The following is a 20,239-nucleotide window of genomic DNA, read 5'->3' as shown; positions in this document are numbered from 1 at the left end:
TGTTTTTGTTGTATTAGATGTTTGAACTGCAAAGAGCAATTCTTTGTATTCCAAATCTAGAAAGTCACTTGAAGTTTAGTTACCACGACCGAAATAATGGAAACGTTATAACACGGACCACACTCAGGCAAGGGGCGTAACAAATGGACCTGGTGTCTGTCTGCACACAACTGCATGAAGAGGGGACCGGTACGACTGTTCGAGCACGTAGGCATGCCAAGACACACGTAGGCATTTTAAAACAGCACATCGTGTTTCAACACTTCTTGCCAATCCTGATGTTCTTCATATAAAAACAAAGAAGAAGAGATACAGACATAAGTTATGTACGTATACAATTAATAATTTTCAATATACAGGCCATTATATAATAAAGATCATTATATTAAAGCTTAATTTATTTCATCGAAGAGACCTCGTCCTTAACCTTGCTTGACCACTTAAAACAAAAATAATAAAGGTTCCAGTTTGGGTCTTGCATGACAAGTTCGGCGTGGCTAGATGTATAAAAAGGAGCGCGTACTCGGTAAGATCACACCAGTCTTTCGGGAACAGTCGACAGAAGGTATGTTGTTAAGTTGTGTACTTACACTTTGACCAGCTCAACGTAGTTTTTTGTATGGTCGCTTCTTTACAATGTTCTAGCAAGGAGGTTAAAAATATTTAACTTTTAACCTCCTTGGTTCTAGCGATATCTCTCTTCTAATTTCCTCAAATTTTATCCACCAGGCAGACCTTTGCTGTAAAAAAAGGAAAGAAAACAAACAAGATGAGTCTGAGTGCTGCTGACAAGAAGGCTGTGAGTGATTCCTGGGCTAAGATGTCCAAACCGTCCTTCCAGGATGCCGGAGAGAGAGTCTTTCTCAAGTGAGTGTTCTTCACTTTATCTGATCGCGACTACATTTTATACTATTTGGTACTTTTCACTGTTCGCACGTCCTTTTTGGTGTTTTCTACGCTGGTGGTATTTATAGTTCAGACCTGACGTCTGCGTACTACTTGATAAAAAACGTACAGTATAAGCCAGTTAATTGCACAACGGATAATTGCACACTTCTGTTAATTGCACGGAATACACAAATCCCAAACCGGTGCGGTCCAGTTGGATAACTTCGCATTATTGCACCACCCGGATAATTGCACGAAAAACGCTGGCAAATGGAATGTCCAATTAAAGGGCTTCTACTACATACATTTTTGGGACAGAATGATTCCCAAGGAGAGATCACTGTTCGACCCAAGATGAAATATGTGTGGAAGTTGGTAGTCAATTCCTTGTCTTAATCTGTGCGTTTCCGATACTTAGGCTCCTGAAGAAAGACTCTACTAAGGCGATGTTCAAGAAGTTCAAAGACATCCCGCGCGAGCGTCTCGCCGGCAATGCCGCCCTCCGTGAGCACGGTGGGAAGGTTCGTGAATAGAGCCATTCGCTTTAGGAAGACAGGACCACATACCGGACACAAGCCATCATAAGGCTAACGTCATATTTTTAAACCGGGGCCCGGCCGGGCTGTTAGTGGAAACGAAATATAGAAATGCATACGTAAAAATATATATATACAAATGATTCCCACGACTATTCTCTTTACGTCTTGAGTAATTTGTTGACTTCTATATCATCTTTGTTGTTCCCGAAAGCTGCCCGGCCTGGCCCAGGTTCGGTAATGTGACGTAATCCTAAGCAATAGAACGCATCAAATAGAACTCGACAACATTAATGGAGCATACTTTTGAATTATCATGACGCCATAAAGTTTTCGGGGCATAACTATATGAGCCTAACACTGATGGTAATTGTCAATAAATCATATGATTTATGTATTATCTATTTACCTGTTCTGTAGGTGGTGCAGGCGTTGGACGACTTCATCAAAGGTTTGGACGGAAGTGGACATGAGACCGTGAGGAACGTCGGGCGCATTCACAAGGCGGCGGGCATGACTAACGACAACATCAATGTAAGTCATCCTATCCACAAGTATAGACAAGTACCAGTTGAATTAGTCCGTACACGTAGATTGTATGGGTGTCAGTTTGTGATTTTGGTAGATTGTGATCATAGAGGTCTACGGCGCTCTATAGAATAGAATAAAGGGGTGACTGATCGCCGGCAAAACACGATGGACAAATCAGTCAAATGGAACTGTTCCGAACATATACATTGTACATGTACAATGTATGTCCATCTACTTGATGCATTTGAATATCGCGAGGAGACCAAGTTATTCTCTTTTTGTCTCCATCAGCTGATGAAGCCGATCCTGTTGGAGTTGTTGGATGAAGTAGGTTGTGGCGATGCCAAGGCCGCCTGGGACAAGCTGTGGAACCTGTTCATGACCGTACACGGCGATGGCTGCTAAACGCCCCCTTGCGTGGCCTTGAAGAAATACAACAGGTCAACAAAGTTGTTACCTTCGACAAGTAACACATAGTTTGAAAGGAAGATTTGATGTATTTATAGGCAAAGAGACAAACACAATGAACCTAACGTCTTTTTATAGAGTTGAAATTGGATGCAGCCTTTGCGAGCTTTTGGTGATTTCCCCATTTTACCAAAAAAGACAGAAATTTTGTAGTTTGACGGTGTGCTATTTATCTTAGTGCGGCCGTGAGTGGTACTGCAGATTAGGCTCTCGATCTGCTTGGTTATGTAGTCCTGACTTGTGCCTGAATTATCATCCTTTCATAACGACGCAAGTCAGAACAGCTAGCATTTTCGTACGACACACTAAATAAATATCAGACAGTAAAACTTGCTGGTCAGAAGTTTGCATTGTTTATTTCTTTCTGATTTCTTCATTATGTAACACCTGCCAGTTAGCCCACTACTAGTAAGTACTGTACTGTACAGAGCTTCAAGCAACGAATCCAGAGCAATATCATATCACACACAGGCCAACATTTCTTGCACTTCCTTTTCCATATGCATTTACAGAAATGACTGAGACACTTTGTAAGACTGAAATTCTCACCTGGTCATAGTTTTTCTATCATGGCAAGAAAATCTTTTCACTTTATATGTTTGCATTGTCTCTGTGCGAAACTAAAAAAAAGCTAATCAGCACATAAAATGTCCACCTAACAATGTACATCTCACATTACAATAAATACTCTGATCTCTACTGTCTAAGGTAGAGTTTATACAGTGGTAGAAATACATCTTGGAAATAAATATGGCAGAGATATACATTGAAGCTTGCAAAACTCTAAATGCAACATAATATCAAGTACACTTCTGCCTGACATTGATGTTGTTGCACATTTCTGTTGCTTACATGTTAGCTTAGTGTGACCTTCTACAATTGAAAACAATACTGACAAGTACTGTCTTATTCATGTTAATCATGTTACGTGATATGAGCTAATATCATCCAATATTTATGATATCTGCTTAAGACTTCCAAAATTAAGAATAAAGAGTACCATCTCTTTTGAGATGTTCCAAAGATTTGTAGGTCATCCACCTAATATTTCCATCCATGGACAGGATACGGGCATTTTCCTATAACGTTACATTCAGTGAAAGAAAAGCAATCATTTGGTCTCAGGAACATTATTCTAAACATCAGCGTCACGTCCTGACTATTTGAGAAAAACAACTCAAACAAAATACACATGATGCCCAGCACCAAGGCAAGTTGGGAACTCGCTTTCTTGAAAATCACAGTAAATTGACTGTACATTAAGTCTAATATCTTAGGAAATATAATCAGGCATAACATAATAGAACCTAATGACAAAGTTTCACACAAAGTCTGTATGTTACAAAATATACATAGTCATGTAATCATAACTATATAACCTAATCATCCTAATGTACATAGAACTAAATACATATTTATAGTTTTGTAAATACAAAAAAGGAGTAACATGTCATAATGACAAAATATAGTCTAATAAAAGTACATACTGACATGAAGAATTGTTTGTAATGCACTAGAAGAGCATCAAATCTTGCTATGTGACCATGGAAGCCTTTGTGATAGTTCTTTTAACTATTTACCTACAAAAACAGTAGACAAAGTTTAGAATTGCTACTTGGTCTGAAGCTATGTAGGTGTATCAAGTGATCATCATATAGCATCTACCACTGGTAACAGACTCAGAGTCTTTACTTCAAATGAAAATGCAGTTATTAGCTAAACTGCACAGAGTTTGGATGATTCTAACTGATAATATTCTGGACAAGGATATATTTGACAAACAGAATGCTTCATCTTTCTTAGGTTTGGGGCAATTTTATCAATAACCATACAATTTTTCTGACATGAAAAAAGCCTGCATATCAAGAATTACCTCAACAGCTAATTATAAAAATTGGGATATCATTGAGTGCCATGAACAGTCACAGATGAATAAATCTAGAATCTGATTTTTCACTTGAAGGTTCAGCAAGACACCCCCTCCCCCAAATGTTAGCTACGTGTTTCAGGTTTTGGTAATGTTGCTGATCATTGCTATACAGAGAGAATGCAGTCTCCTTAAAGCAAATTTCTAGTTTTAAAACCATAATACAGAAACTGAGTCTGGATTTGGTCAGGTTCTTTCATTTCATGCAAGTGTACTTAAGAAATCCCAGCAACATTGACTTCACTGGTACAAAGCTGCAATGCCATTAGCAGAGCACAAATAGATAAAAATTAGTGTAGTACAATCTATATACACACAAATTGCATTTTTGCACCATACATGTACATTATCTTACACAAGTTGGAAGTGTTGTGTAGTGGCACTTAGCTCATTGATCTATGTGCTTACACACACACTCCAAAGACTGTCTATAATAACAACTTTGCATTGCATTGCCTGAATTCTTATCCTGGTTTTGTAACACAGACCTTGGAAAGAGTCATGTGGAACATCTTCCCATTTGACTCTTCTTAATTTGCATAAATTAATTCTCTGGGCTATGATTGGTCAACTACAGGTACATGCAAATCATAATACAACCCACTAATACCAAGCTATTCAATATCAGAAATTCTACAAGCAGCAGAGCAAATGTAACATGGCCAATACACCTTTCAGCTATTGATCCGAAGATTAAGGACTTTGTGCACCATCGGTACCACACAATTAGCGAAATGGGACAAGACAATAAACAATCTTGTGTTGAAACAATGGAATCCCACTGGACCCACACTTTGTCTACTGCTACATGTGGAACGTCCCAGTCATCTGAAGCAAATCCTGATATTCTGTGTCCTGGACATGGTCATTTTGGCCAAGATTATAGTTTCAGCTGTTAGTTGACTTGAAAGTAAGGAGGTTAATTTTAAACTCTCAGACTCATTTTGGTCTGAAGAAGGAAATGTTGAGCCCCCTGGTGACTTATGTTTCAACTGCAGGTTATATGTAAATCCTACGAAAAAGCAACTTTTATTTTCTAGGAAAGATCTCCTTGTCTTAACCATTTCTTTCAGTTTTGTTATTAGTACTCAGCTTCAAATGATGTCAGTGACCATATTTTGGTTGAGAGGACACATTACACATCAGGATATACTAAGGCGGGAAAGGGTGCAGATTTAATTTGCTGTAGGGAAGCCATTGTCTCTACTTTACCTCCCTTTTAAAACTTCATCTAAGAGAAGAATTTTACAACTTGTTGTTCCATCTTGGTACATTTAAGCTGACAGTGGTAGATTGAAATGCTAATCTCTGTCCCATCTATATATCATTATACTCCCCAATAATTGTTCAATTTAAGAGTCATTGCACGAGAAAACCAGGCAATACCAGGCAGAGGCCGGAAGATGGGGGTCGACCAAATCGACTCAAACTTTTTATGTGTGATAGGTATGTGGAACTATGAACAGCCATATACTTAAAACCCTCCAGCTATTTTTCGTTATGGCGTTCTGGGACCCCCCTCAGGGACCCTCCAGAATCCAACAATTTATGCCTGAAAATTACTGACATTTCGATGGCTATTCTGAAAAATCTAATTAAGTTACGAACAAAAGTTTTGCATTTTCATATAGCATGGGTTCTAAAGTGATACAGACCAGAAGTTGAAGATAATGCATTAAAGTTAAGAGGGTATGCCAGGGGGTTACCTGAACCATTGAAAGCAGAATTTTTGTCACTGTAAATTTTAGTCATTTTTAAGGCGCAATAAAATCTATACCCAGCGGGTCTGGTGGATGGTTTTAATGTTGATAGAGAGAGGAACATCTACTCATTCAAAAACAATCGTCGTCTAATTGGGCCATACATAACGCGAGCCGTGAGAGGGGGGTCTATATGGGGATTTTTCGGGTTTTGGTCTTTAGTAAATCGGGTGATTTTATTACTCTATGGGGCGTAAGTCATGGCGAATGTTTGCGAAGTTGTTTGTGAACCATGCATAACTGTCAAAATATCATGATTGATAGCCAATATTAATTTGGGCTCCATATGGGGGATTTGGGGATACTATAAAATTAATTTTGCTGATTTTATACATTTTACTGTTGCTTTCTAATGTTATTAAACCGGTATCTGTTCCTAAATTACTTTGTACCTACCAGCTATGTCGTGCATAATGAGAAGGCTCTACATGGGGGTTACCAGGACTCCACAAATGTGATACCATTTAATAGAAAGGGCACATGGAGGCGGATCTACTTCATACATATTGTCTTATTATTGAGAATCATAGAACAAGACCAGAACAAAGGTCAAGATTAATGCTTTTGGGGGTGGATACATGTACATTATACTTTTTTTTCATCAATATGAGTGCACTATAGGTACTGCTATAGACAAAAAGCATTACATCAATGGTTTGTTAATATGCCTGACTATTCATTCACCACTATAAGGTCATGCTGATTTGTGGAACTGATATGAGTATACAAATACAGAAATGGCCGGAAAAAGTAGCCTTTATCATGTCAATATTCAATAATGCTATTCAAATGATGACTACATGTACATTGTACTTTGTTATCAACTACGGTATACTATAGCGCACAGTTTAGGTTACAAAGTGCTGTACATCAATTGCTATTCATTCATTACCATAAGGACAAACCAAAAACAAAATCTATGACGAACCCTTTACATATAGAACCCCTTTAGTATCAAGTAAACTGCCGAGACGCAAATTCAAAAGACAGTTCACTTTTGTTTAAGTGGTGATATAGCACTTTTGTCAAAATGACGCTACGAAAGAATAGATTAAAGTAACAAATTACAATATTACAGCCAAGCAGGTTACAATATTGTACAAGCCTTTCAGTAGCACAGAGCCAGTATGACAGCACACAATTTGTGGTCACTAACATGGAGTCAATTAACTTAGATGGATAGAAGAGGAAGGTGAGTGGCAGGCACTGCAACACACTACAGTCAAACATGTCTATAGCGGCCCCTCGAGGGACTGGAGAAATATGGACACTACAGACAGTTGGCCACTATAGAGAAAATGTTGATCAATTGACCATGAGCAAGCTACAAATGATCTTTCTCACCAAGTAACATTGTCTCGATCGGTAAAGTCACCGACTCACCGACAAAGACTTGCACTTTAATGCTCAAGGCATGCATACCTTCTGCTACCGCCAAAATGACCCTGTAAGGAACTCCAAATCCTCGCAAACTACAATTTCAAACTCGGTGCAGGGTGACATAAGGCTGCAGTATGGTTGCAATAGGCAATGTTTCTGTATCAACGGGACCGGAAATCGTGTGGCCGTGGCCGCGTTGGACAGGTGGCCGCTAAGCCTATTTCTTAATCATTACGAATCCAAGGGACCGACAAAAAGTGGTCACTATGGCCAGGTGGCCGCTAATACAGGTTTGACTGTATATACTAGCATTGACTACATTCATCTTGTCATGTATAAAGACGTAAACTTGACTGCACTGGCAATGTCCAACGGCCTTGAATCATTAAAGATAAAGTGACTAAAACTCAGACCATTTGGATCTGCCCGTTATAGGCTACATGACACTTCAGGGCTCGAAATACTTTTTTCTGCATACCTGCACTAGTGCAGGTAACATTGAAATTACCTGCACCAGACAGATTTGACCTGCACCACTCTGAATTCAGGAAGTACCAAAATTGTTCAGGAACCATTGCTATTTTTTTTCTTTTATACACTCTATACTATAGGTGGTAACAGTCAATGCAGCTAATAACAATCCATATACACCTGAACCATAAGGCATTGATGTATAAAACCCAGTACATGGCCCAGTGCAGCTAAGGTGCAGGTAGACACCAGAAATACCTGCACAGCTCCAATTTTACCTGCACTAACCTGCATATGCAGGTGGTATTTCGAGCCCTGTACTTCGTTTCATACAGGTATTGGAAACTATCCAAGGCACATGCTCATACATGTGCAGATTGCTTTTTCACCAAAAAATGTAAAAAGAAAGTGCTTTCAAGAGATTTTGTACCCAATTGCAATATGTCTAGTATTAGGTCCGACCAGGGTCTGTTAGCAATTACAGCTAAATGTTTAATCAGATTTTTTAAATCTTATGTTGTTCTTTGTAGATGGTTCGTCAAAGACTTTGTTTTTGGTGCAGGGTGACCAGGCGACCAGGGTCTGTTAGCAATTACAGCTAAATGTTTAATCAGATTTTTTAAATCTCATGTTGTTGTTTGTAGATGATTCATCAAAGACTTTGTTTTTGGCTTGTGGTGTGCACATCAATTATAAGCTTTTTTTATTGTCAGAAAAAACATTAAGATTCAAACCATACTGTAATTCGTACAAAACAGCTACAAAATGAGCAAATATATGCCGTAGATTGCAAACACATCGGCAAACGTAAATGTGACTAATTACTTGGATTGCCAACATCAATTCCAAGGTCAAACGAGAAGATGTGAAAGAACGAAAATCAAGAATCTGTTGTTTGGTATATCTTACTCTGTCATTTCTTCAGCTTTCCTGACCACACCACCTCACCATAATGGATGCAAATTTTTTCGGCCATTTTTTTATTAGCCAAGTTACATCAGTTCCCTAATCAGCATGACCTTATATTGGTGAGTGGATAGTCAGGCATATTAACAATCCATTGATGTAATGCTGTTTGTCTATAGCAGTACCTATAGTGCAGCCGTATTGATGAAAAAAAGTATAATGTACACGTATCCATCCCCAAAAGCATTAATCTTGACCTTTGTTCTGGTCTTGTTCAATGTTTTTTTTTAATATGCATGAAGTATATCTGCATCCATGTGCCCTTTCTATGAAACACACACATTTGTGGAGTCCTGGTAACCCCCATGTAGAGCCTTCTCATTATGCACAACATAGCTGGTATGAACAAGTAATTTAGGAACAGATACCAGTTTGATAATATTAAAAAGTAACAGTAAAAATGTATAAAATCAGCAAAGTTAATTTTATAGTATCCCCAAATCCCCCATATGGAGCCCAAATTAATATTGGCTATCAATCATGATATTTTGACAGTTATGCATGGTTCACAAACAACTTCGCAAACATTCGCCATGACTTACGCCCCATAGAGTAATATACTCACCCGATTTACTAAAGACCAAAACCCGAAAAATCCCCATATAGACCCCCCTCTCACGGCTCGCGTTATGTATGGCCCAATTAGACGACGATTGTTTTTGAATGAGTAGATGTTCCTCTCTCTATCAACATTAAAACCATCCACCAGACCCGCTGGGTATAGATTTTATTGCGCCTTAAAAATGACTAAAATTTACAGTGACAAAAATTCTGCTTTCAATGGTTCAGGTAACCCCCTGGCATACCCTCTTAACTTTAATGCATTATCTTCAACTTCTGGTCTGTATCACTTTAGAACCCATGCTATATGAAAATGCAAAACTTTTGTTCGTACCTTAATTAGATTTTTCAGAATAGCCATCGAAATGTCAGTAATTTTCAGGCAAGAATTGTTGGATTTTGGAGGGTCTTTGAGGGGGGTCCCAGAACGCCATAACGAAAAATAGCTGGAGGGTTTTAAGTATATGGCTGTTCATAGTTCCACATACCTATCACACATAAAAAGTTTGAGTCGATTTGGCCGACCCCCATCTTCCGGCCTCTGCCTGGTTTTCTCGTGCAATGACTCTTAAGTTCTCCACTTAGCATAAATAGAGTACAATCTACAAGCACAAAAAGTTGTCTTTAATCTCCAAATATTTGGACTGGACATTATTTATTTACAAATTCATTGGGAACCCTTCTCATCCCAGGCAAGGAAAAGGTTGGGTCCATCAGAACTATTTTGGACCATATAACACAAAATCACACAGAAACAGGAACTCACAATCATATCACTGAAATATAATACATTTAGTTGAGTTCACTTCCGGTCCCTGCAACTGTCCCCTCTCAGATTAAAATGGAATTGTCCGACTCTCCGTCATGCACCATCAACAAGACCAAGCCATTGCCCTGCAGGGGTGGGTAGGTTGGGATCGTTCTGGACGGTGTCACCACCACGCGGCCTCGGACTTGACCAGGGCCTCGGAGGCGTGCTGGACGGTCAGGATGTTGTAGCAGGCCTGGCAGACGCGTACAGGTGTCGTGACACGAAGGCTACGGATCTCCGACTGGTAACGACTGCACCTGGTGGGAGAGATTACACCTGTGAGCTTGAGTAGCATATACTGTACATTACACAAATTTTGTACTTTTGGTGTGGCTTTATTCCTGGTAGGTGGGAAACGAAGGCTTTCGTGCAGTTAAAACTTTGTAGTGGAAGCACTTCTGAAGTACAGTTAGTAGTGCCTTAAACTGTAATGTGCATGTGCAATTTCAATGCACCAAAAGTTTGACCCTAAGTCAGGGCTCTAGCCAGCGTCCGTTTTTCCGTCAATTGGCGGAAATTTGCTGCGTGTGACAGAAAAATTTTAAAACCAATCCGTCAACCTTGACGGACAAAAATCTGATAAAAGCTCCTTGGTGAAAGCTACAGGCGGCTTGGGGACGCCGTCCAAGACCGTAAAAGCCACACACTGTTTGTTTGGCCATTGTTATGATTGTTGACAATGTGTGTCGGTGCCCTTTCGCATACGATAATCTCATTAAAACCCGTTTTTCAAGGTCTCAGTTCAGTCTCTCTAACTTCTGAAATTAAAAGTAAAGTTAAAGTTTTGCCCATACATCTAAGATGCATAGGGTGGCGCCCATCTCCACTTCGAAGCCCTTGGGCCACACATTTGTGCAAGTCACTACAGCAGGGGGCTGGTCTGCTGGTAGTGATGTGTGTTTAACTTCCATGCTCTTGCTCATTAGTGCTGAGTGCTAAGCAGAGAAAGCAGCATGTACCATTTTAAAAGTCTTTGGTATGACTCGGCCAGGGATCGAACTCACGACCTACCGAATGCAAGGCGAACACTCTACCCACTAGGCCATTGCAATGGGAATTGGCTGACGGAAAAAAATTTTGCGCTGGCTAGAGCCCTGCCCTAAGTAAAAGCAAGGTGTGTCCCTAACCTGGCACCTGTCAGTAGTGGTGCGTACCTAAAGCCCGGACTTGGAATTGGACCTAAAAATGTTTAGGTCCAAGTCCCAAAAAAACCTAAATGTCCGGAGCCAAGTCAGTTAAAACTTTGTAGTGGAAGCACTTCTGAAGTACAGTTAGTAGTGACTTAAACTGTAATGTGCATGTGCAATTTCAATGCACCAAAAGTTTGACCCTAAGTAAAAGCAAGGTGTGTCCCTAACCTGGCACAGAAGACCTGCCCACAGTTGCGGCAGTGGTGCTTCCTCTCAGTCAGACTGAACCTCAGCCCACAGGCCGTACAACTGTCCACCCCCTCGTCCTTGGTCCAGTTGTCCGTCATCACCCGACCTGGCTGCTCGGCAACAGACCAGCTGTAGACCCTCCCCCGAGCATCACCCACAAACACCCTGGTATGGTCCCTAAAAGAGGCCAAAAACAGCAATAAGTTATAAAAAAAAAGGTTAAGGTATAAGTAGTCCCATAGCCTTGAGGTCATAGGGGCTGTGGGTAATGTTATCCACTGTGTCTAGGTTACCGTATTGAAAGGGAGAGCCCACCCCCTCTTCTTCCGCTGCCTTTTACCTCCCAACCAAAGTCAGGTACCCATTTTCACACCTAGGTAGAGTGAGGAAAGTCATTCAAAGTTTCTTTCCAAGGAAAGGCACAAGATCGGAAGCATGGCAGAATTTGAACCAAGCACCTCTGGGGTCTGGGCCAAATAACCTGCAATTACGTATATGCCACACAAACCCATGCCATGATATGAATGAAGAAATTTCACTTCATTTTTTGTAGCACATTGGGACTACAGAAAATCCAGTAAGGCCTAGGAAAAAAATGTTGTGTTTCCTGTTTCAGTCCTGAAAAAATTAGGGTCGGTAGGTAGGGATTATCTTCTTTTTTTTCTTGTAATTTTTTTTAGGCTGGCCAAAACTCTAGTGATACATATTACAATACAGAGGAACAAAGTAAACTGAAGTGCATGAGGACACTTCTCTTTTAATGTCAAACTTTAGTTTTGTGCACAATAGATACATTTATCCTTCATTAGATAGGACAAGCAGTGTTTTTGCTTCAATAGGAAGCAGGCTGAATAAAAATTCTAACTGGAAACTGTGACTCCTCTGCCCACCCCAAAAAAAAGTCTAGGGTCGGCAGGTTTTTCTAGGGTAGGTAGGGAAACAGGAAACACAACATTTTTTTTCCTAGGCCTAAACTGTACAACACACTACCAACACATTGCCTGGTATGTCTAGGACTGAACAGTTCAAAACAGACTGAGTGACGAGTGACGAATGAACAACTTACTTTGACGTGGCCAGTGCAGTAACGGCCGCAGGCTCATGGTTGTCCCGTCTGTCGTAAGCTGTGTGCATGGTCAACTTGCTTCTGAACACCAACTGTCTCTGCCACTTAAAACCTGAAACAATAGACAATGGCACCTACATGTAGATGGAATCTACAAAATTGAATTGACCAATTGTGTGTTGTGTTTGTCAAGTAAAGCATATTCAGTTGTTATTTAACTTAGTATAACACTATTAGTACTGGAGAGTGAGGTTGGACTGAAGGACCGCAACCTGCTAACCGTCATGTTAGACAGAGATGCATGGTCTGATATTATTAATGGCACCTCTTATGAATATGAGGATGAACTGAACTGAACTGAACACTATATTGTGTTGGACTACTGGTATTGTACATCTTACTGCAGCTATAGATCCGAGAGACAATAGCTACAGATACTGACCTGGTCTGAGCGCACTATGTTTTCTCTGACTCGTGGTTTGCTGAGGCTCTGCATGTTTCTGTGACTCTGCTGTTTTCTGTGACTCTGCAGGTTTCTGTGACTCTGTAGGTTTTTGAGGCTCTGTTGATTTCTGTGGCTCTGTTGATTTCTGTGGCTCTGCTGTTTTCTGAGGCTCTGCAGATTTCTGAGGCTCTGCCGTTTTCTGGACTTCTGCTGTTTTGGTCAGCTTCTGTGGCTCCTGTGGCTTGGTAGGTTTCACAGACTTGATGGCCTCTGCCACGTCCTTGTCTGTCACAATAACAAAGTCTTCTGGTGACGACCAGTTGTCCGCTGCAGAGGCTGTTGGGTTCCTGTTTGGAAAAGAAAATGTTACTTTAAGTTACCATCCTTTCAGAATATCAAATGAACTCTTCTTTTTTATTTGAGATATGTCTCAGTGTTGCTAATACCTGACACAGTTGAAGGGATACCACATATGACAAAAGTATAAAATTTCATGTAAGGAATCAACTCCGTACTGTTCGTTGTTGTCTGCATCTCTTCCAGACTTGGGAGCTCCAGTCACCAGTTCAGGAGGGAGGGCACTTCCAAACGCTATCTTCCCTGCACCTGTCCATCTGCTGTTCTCCAGCTTCTGGTCCTTGGCTGGTTCCTCAGCTGTGATGGTGTCCTGGGACGTCACCGATTCGTCGTCGGAGTTGCTGCTCTCCAGATCTTCATCATTTACTGTAGAGAGCATGGAAAATAGGATTTCATCTCTGTGTATCTCTGTAAATAGTAATTTGAAAACACTCACACATGCATATTAAGAACATTGTTTACTTCACTGCTCCACCTCATTGCAAGGATGACTTCACAACAGGATACACTAAAATTCTTCCTCAAAGAAAGGTTCTTAAACTTGATCTAACACTCTAATGGAGTGGATAAGCCCTTCTACTGCCCAGTCTTACAATATTTGTACCTACAGTACAACCTGGTGTGTAAGGCCTACAAGTAATGTACCAGCTACGTACATAAAGCAAACAAAATGATTGGAAAAACATAAAGCAAACAAAATGATTGGAAAAACATAAAGCAAACAAAATGATTGGAAAAAAGGACAGCATTCCTAAATTAGGGAAAGGAAATACAGCTTTATTTTCCACTTACAAATACCTTTAAGCTCACCCTGTCGAGTGCCCGGCCCCACCACCTGTAGAGACAAGGCCTCCTTCCCTGACAGTGGTTCCTTCCCCTGGTCTGTCTTCTCCACCTCCATCCTCTCCTCCTCCCGAGCCACCTCCGAGTCAGGCACCTGCACAAACTCCACACTCCACATCCGCACCACACCGTCGCTGGAGCCCGTCATGATCACGTTCTGCACGTCCCACTCCATCAACTGGAGAACAAACATCGCACATTAAACCATTCTCATCCTTAACAAACTCCACATCCGCACCATACCATCACTGGAGAACAAACATCGCACATTAAACCATTCTCATCCTCCTTAACAAACTCCACATCCGCACCACACCGTCACTGGAGCCTGTCATGATCACGTTCAGTACGTCCCACTCCATCAACTGGAGAACAAACATCGCACATTAAACCATTCTCATCCTTAACAAACTCCACATCCGCACCACACCATCACTGGAGAACAAACATCGCACATTAAACCATTCTCATCCTTAACAAACTCCACATCCGCACCACACCGTCACTGGAGCCTGTCATGATCACGTTCTGTACGTCCCACTCCATCAACTGGAGAACAAACATCGCACATTAAACCATTCTCATCCTTAACAAACTCCACATCCGCACCACACCATCACTGGAGAACAAACATCGCACATTAAACCATTCTCATCCTTAACAAACTCCACATCTACACCACACCGTCACTGGAGCCTGTCATGATCACGTTCTGTACGTCCCACTCCATCAACTGGAGAACAAACATCGCACATTAAACCATTCTCATCCTTAACAAACTCCACATCTGCACCACACCATCACTGGAGAACAAACATCGCACATTAAACCATTCTCATCCTTAACAAACTTTTGGTTACTGGATAAATACTTTTATACCATTGATATTGAAGGCATTAGATGAGAGATAAAGTCACAGGATACATCAAAAGTACAAAAGAAACATGATTGTCCGATAGCCACATTTAGTCTGACAGTGCAACATTGAAACAGCAACTCAATTCAATTGGTAATACCAACTATATGCACAAACATGCTATTTTCACACACACACACACACACACACACACACACACACACACACACACACACACACACACACACACACACACTTACTCAATACAGCACAGCATAAACATGTACTTTGCCACTCACCTCTGACATACACACACAGAGTATCTGCTGGTTGCGGCCTGTAGTCATGGTGTTGACACTGGCTATGGGTTCCCCATTAATGGTCCACACATACAGGAATGTGCCAGCGCAGGTTGCAATGTCTCCCTATGTATCAAGAAAAATAAAACAGATTAAAAAACATTGCAGCTTGTAATTACTTTTGTTGTCCAGAACTGTTGAAACATTACCTCCTTGTCTCTCTTCAACAGATACTTTCATGGCCATTGAGGATCACACACTACTCTCAATGAGAGTTTCCAGCATGCATACAACAGGTTCTCCTCTAGCTCAAATCATCCTTTTACAGCTTCTTTCTACTGACCGCAGAATTATTGAAAAACTCTCTTCCCTCTCAAGTACAACCATAAAGACTTCAAAAGAAATGGCATACCATCTCCTAGCATAGCCACCTATATCTCCACCAACTTAGTTCAGTGCCTAGAAGTGTTGTCTTGACCATTGTTTAACTAATAAAATCAAATGCTGCTTCTCAGATGGCTTGCAACAAACATGTGATTCTTTAACACAAAATAATGGGACAATAATGCTTAAGAATCTTAAAACTTTGCAGCTTGCAAGTACTTGCAACATTGCCTCCTTTTCTCTATTGATACTTTCATGGCAATTGATGAACTCCGCACTGAGAGTTTTTGAGCCTGCTTACCATTATCACACTCAAATACCTGTCTCAAATTCCTTCTTAAGCAACATGTTCTTTCTACTGACTGCAGAATTAAGGAACTGACAAGTGTTTCCCTCCCACTCCCTAGCAAGGTCATGACTATATTCAATCAACTTAATTCAGTGCCTGGCCTGCGTTTCCACAAGCTCTCACTGGCTGGAGTTAATTACCCCCTCTCCGCAGCGGCAATTTTAGGGCCAGCCGCTAGGGGTGCGATTTTAGTCAGGCTAATTCAGTGCCCAGAAGTATCTTGGACTTGTACTAAGAAATCTCTTTCTGCAACTATGCACCATATGAATGTCACCCTGTAACACAAACTAAAGTCTGTGACAAAATTAACGGTTCAATTTAATGCAGAAATGCATGGTTACCGTCAGCTCATTGACATATACTGCAGCAACAGGTGCAGCATGGTCCCGTAACTGACGGACAAAGATGAGCTGGTTCAGGTCCCAGATGATGCAGGTGCGGTCTCGCGAGCCACTAACGATCACGTTATACGCTGAGGACACTGCCAGGCAGGTCACAGGCTCTGTGTGTCCATACAGGGCCTACAGGGGATAGGAGTCATCACAACGTGGGTGATTTAGCTAAGCTTTACAGGCTAGTCATAACAGTATGTACAGCATACACAGGTTTCATGTATCCTTACGTCTTTTTAACAGGAACAATGAATGATGGCTTTATGTCCCATCCTAATAACTGCAACTACTGTAAATGCATTTAAGTTCGCTGGGATTTAATTTCGGGGTAGCGAGAAAAGGGACTTTTCGCGGTGGTTTTCAGTTTGGGGTAACACAATAGACTGCAGTCTAATACCATAATAGAAAAATGTTCGCGGTGGTTTTAAGTTCGTTCGCGGTGAAGTGATCACCGCAAAATCTGTGAACATTAATCTACTGTGAACAGCATTTAAAATATACACAACTTATTTACACCATTCAAGAGTTCTGGCAAATTTACAATCAGGGTAAAAAACAAAAGCATAGCATAGCATCACGTGAGCCTATAAGGTAAGCAGGATTCTCAAAATAGACTGCGCAACTTAACTGTGCATCAGATTCTAGCAACCAGTAAAAATGAAGGGTCTTCGAATGTACATAATGAAAGTGGTTGTGGCAACTGCAACTATACACAATTTATTTACACCATTCACGAGTTCTGGCAAACTTACAATCGGGGTAGAAAAAACAAACAAACTGGACTGCGCGACTTAACTGTGCATCTAGTAGCCAGTAAAAATGCAGGGCCTTCGAATGTACATAATGAAAGTGGTTGCGGCAACAGCATGGAATGTAGTCAATGATGTACCTGTTTGAGTACGAGTTGTCTGGTCTTGTCCTTTCCAGGCATCTCCCAGACACACACTACTGTACTGGTCCCTCCTGTGATCAACACTCGGGCACTAGGGCAGGCTGCACAGAGCACCTCTCCCCACTGGAGGCCCTCGTACACACCAGATGCCTAATGGGAACACCAATATACATGTAAACATTAAACAGGACAAACAGTCGGGCACTAGGGCAGGCTGCACAGAGCACCTCTCCCCACTGGAGGCCCTCGTACACACCAGATGCCTAATGGGAACACCAATATACATGTAAACATTAAACAGGACAAACAGTCGGGCACTAGGGCAGGCTGCACAGAGCACCTCTCCCCACGGGAGGCCCTCGTACACACCAGATGCCTGTAGGCAACACAAAACATTAACACAAAACAAGACAGAACATAGCAAAACCTACATTAAGAAAGTGTAGTTGCCTGCACTGCTCTTATATTGAAATTTTCAGGCAGATACATGTACATGCTGGTAGATTTTGAAACTTTAAATAACATCTGTTCAATCATCTGTCTGTACTGTCTCAAAAGCTTGCCCTTTACAGTAGCCACCAACTATGTGGGCAGTCCTGGCCATATACCCGAGTCCAACTGATTATAGATAAGGTTCAAAAGTATCTTAAAAATGAAACTTTATACAGTTAGCCATCAAAGCAGTACTTCTAACCCTTAAACTGTCTATAATGTATTGAGCCTGTCCACTTTACCTTATCCGACTCATATGTCCCAGTGCGGATGCTGAGGTCAGCGAACCCCCATGCCATGTACTTGTTGTAGGCTGGAGGGATGAGGACCTTGTTCTGCTCCACAGCCAGGACAGCCTTGTCAGTCGCTGTGATCTGTCCAACAGCACCTTTCAGCTCTGAGAGAAATACCAGTACATAATGTATTTAGTATTTGTCTGTATATTAAAACAACTCTCCACCTTCTTGTCTACCTTGTCCCCCCAACGACCAGGAGGTCAAGGGACTAGGTAGGTAGGTAGGTAAAATGATTTAATTTGTATTTGGGTCCAAAAAGAAGACTGCCATTACAGCTCAGCAAGACTGAAGCTGTGGCTACAAACTTGCCTTATTAATTGAGTCTTTTTCTTGTTTGATATAACAGCTTTGTCATGGATAGACCCAATACCTACTCTTTCTGATAAGTGTGGTGGGTTCTTAAATGAGCTCAAGGTGTTGCTTTCCTCAAGCTTTCCTATCCGAGGGACATTTTTAGTTGAAGCTAGGAACTTCAGTAAAAGAGTCAAGGAATGAAATTAGTGTAAGGTGATTTTCCCAACGGTAAAAAATATCGGGACTGCTAGCAACCATGACCACAAGGCAACCATGCCAGTGCCAGATTTCGATCTAAGAGTAGAAAAAAGGTTGCTACCTTTCATGGGTTGCAGACTGGGCCGTAGGTTGTCCAGGTTGTGGAAGAAGATCCTGTCCTGTGGGTTGTTGGTGACGACTGGCATGCCGTCGTTGTTGTAACTCATGCTGCGGAACATACGCGCTCGCTTGGGAGGGTGTGGCTTCCTGAACAGCTGGAGATGAAAGGCAAACCTCAACATTACAACATGACAACAAAAACGTTCTTTACTACTGATTCTGCACTTACATGTAACGTTAGTTCATCTTTATCCGCGGGATACCTATATCCGTTGTGTTGCTAAACAAGGTACCCAAAGATATCAAGTCGATGGACAGTAGTTTCAATTTGGACTATTTTCAAATTATTGCAGTTTGAAACCATCATCTGTCGACTTAATATCCCTAAATATCTTGTTAGTAAAAAGAACGGATAAAGGTTACCCCACGGATAAAGGTGACCTAGCGTTACTATCATCATGAACCTTTCCTGTTTAATGCCAACAAATTATCTACAGAGCTACTGATATGTGCATACTTCCTTCGAAACAAACATTCATTTTGATCAATCATGCCCTAATATAAAGTTAAGCTTGGTCTTAATTTTTAAGAACTTTTAAGAGTAAAGCACTTCTTGTAGTTGTAATTATTTGTAAATGCACTTCTCTTTTTTTTATGGCATGCTATTCATGTATTGTAATCATGTATGTACAAGCTGTCTTTTATTGGATTGTTGGAAGAATTGTTCATCAAAAATTAAACAGATAATGCAGGTGTAGTTTACAAGATTGTTACTTACCCTGCCTCCTCTAAAATCAAGAAATCTTTTAAATTACCTGTTTAGGGATTTGTCCAAAGTTGTTGATGAATCCGATGGTGGCGTTCTTCTTGAGAGGGTCATTGATACTGAAGATGTCCACCCTGCCCTCGTAGAAGAGGTGGTGGAAGACGTTGGTGGCCCTGATGGCCTCCTCCCCCTGCTGCTTCTGCCCAAAGATCAGGTCAATCCACTCATGGAGGTGTGCTGACACATAGTCCGACTCCAGGGCCTGGGGGCAAAGACATCAAGGTGTGCACTGATTAAAACTACAATGTAGTTAGACATCCAGGTAATGAGATACTCAAAACAAAAGGTCCCCAAGCAACTAGATTAGTTTTGAAATAAAATCAGATTCTGCTGTCTTTTCAGTCAGTGACTGTCCAGTTGCTTGAGTATCTTTTGTATTGAATACATGATCTAGTGAATCGTGATTCTGCTTCTGGAAGTGGCCTCACTACCAGGGTTCTAAATCCTGACAT

At 41.1% G+C, this 20,239-nt stretch overlaps 2 protein-coding genes across 12 annotated transcripts in view; one reads left to right on the top strand and one right to left on the bottom strand.

Annotated features, from left to right (window-relative positions):
* The first annotated feature begins 699 nt into the window (after window positions 1-699).
* LOC118412671 (myoglobin-like) lies at window positions 700-3,862 on the top strand. Its single transcript, XM_035815680.1, has 4 exons — window positions 700-867; window positions 1,307-1,409; window positions 1,845-1,958; window positions 2,247-3,862. The coding sequence occupies exons 1-4, from the start codon at window positions 770-772 to the stop codon at window positions 2,358-2,360; spliced, it is 429 nt and encodes a 142-aa protein (XP_035671573.1). The 5' UTR covers window positions 700-769; the 3' UTR covers window positions 2,361-3,862.
* A 6,200-nt stretch (window positions 3,863-10,062) lies between these two features.
* The window catches only part of LOC118412670 (WD repeat and FYVE domain-containing protein 3-like), a 65,496-nt gene continuing 55,319 nt past the window's right edge, over window positions 10,063-20,239 (bottom strand). For 8 of the 11 annotated variants that reach the window (XM_035815668.1, XM_035815669.1, XM_035815675.1 and 5 more), the window contains 12 exons: window positions 19,777-19,989; window positions 18,963-19,116; window positions 18,296-18,450; window positions 17,559-17,711; window positions 16,619-16,798; window positions 15,545-15,670; window positions 14,345-14,567; window positions 13,705-13,912; window positions 13,187-13,536; window positions 12,745-12,856; window positions 11,658-11,855; window positions 10,063-10,556 (listed from right to left, as the gene is read on the bottom strand). In XM_035815668.1, the coding sequence (XP_035671561.1) occupies window positions 10,421-10,556; window positions 11,658-11,855; window positions 12,745-12,856; window positions 13,187-13,536; window positions 13,705-13,912; window positions 14,345-14,567; window positions 15,545-15,670; window positions 16,619-16,798; window positions 17,559-17,711; window positions 18,296-18,450; window positions 18,963-19,116; window positions 19,777-19,989 (2,208 nt within the window). In that variant the 3' untranslated portion in view covers window positions 10,063-10,420. Of the gene's footprint in view, window positions 10,557-11,657; window positions 11,856-12,744; window positions 12,857-13,186; window positions 13,537-13,704; window positions 13,913-14,344; window positions 14,568-14,728; window positions 15,123-15,544; window positions 15,671-16,618; window positions 16,799-17,558; window positions 17,712-18,295; window positions 18,451-18,962; window positions 19,117-19,776; window positions 19,990-20,239 lie in introns of those variants that run through there. The other 3 variants (XM_035815670.1, XM_035815678.1, XM_035815679.1) reach the window with 3 other exon arrangements.

This window comes from Branchiostoma floridae, chromosome 3, assembly GCF_000003815.2.
Source record: "Branchiostoma floridae strain S238N-H82 chromosome 3, Bfl_VNyyK, whole genome shotgun sequence".
NCBI lineage: Eukaryota > Metazoa > Chordata > Leptocardii > Amphioxiformes > Branchiostomatidae > Branchiostoma > Branchiostoma floridae.
The sequence above is the reverse complement of the archived record's forward strand: the minus strand, read 5'-3'. Positions and strand labels throughout refer to the sequence as shown.

Excerpts from the sequence above, each read along its gene's own strand:
- LOC118412671 (XM_035815680.1), top strand. The coding sequence starts at position 770 with ATGAGTCTGAGTGCTGCTGACAAGAAGGCTGTGAGTGATTCCTGGGCT. Across the intron at positions 868-1,306 it reads GGAGAGAGAGTCTTTCTCAA|GCTCCTGAAGAAAGACTCTA; the intron begins GTGAGTGTTCTT and ends TCCGATACTTAG. Across the intron at positions 1,410-1,844 it reads TCCGTGAGCACGGTGGGAAG|GTGGTGCAGGCGTTGGACGA; the intron begins GTTCGTGAATAG and ends CCTGTTCTGTAG.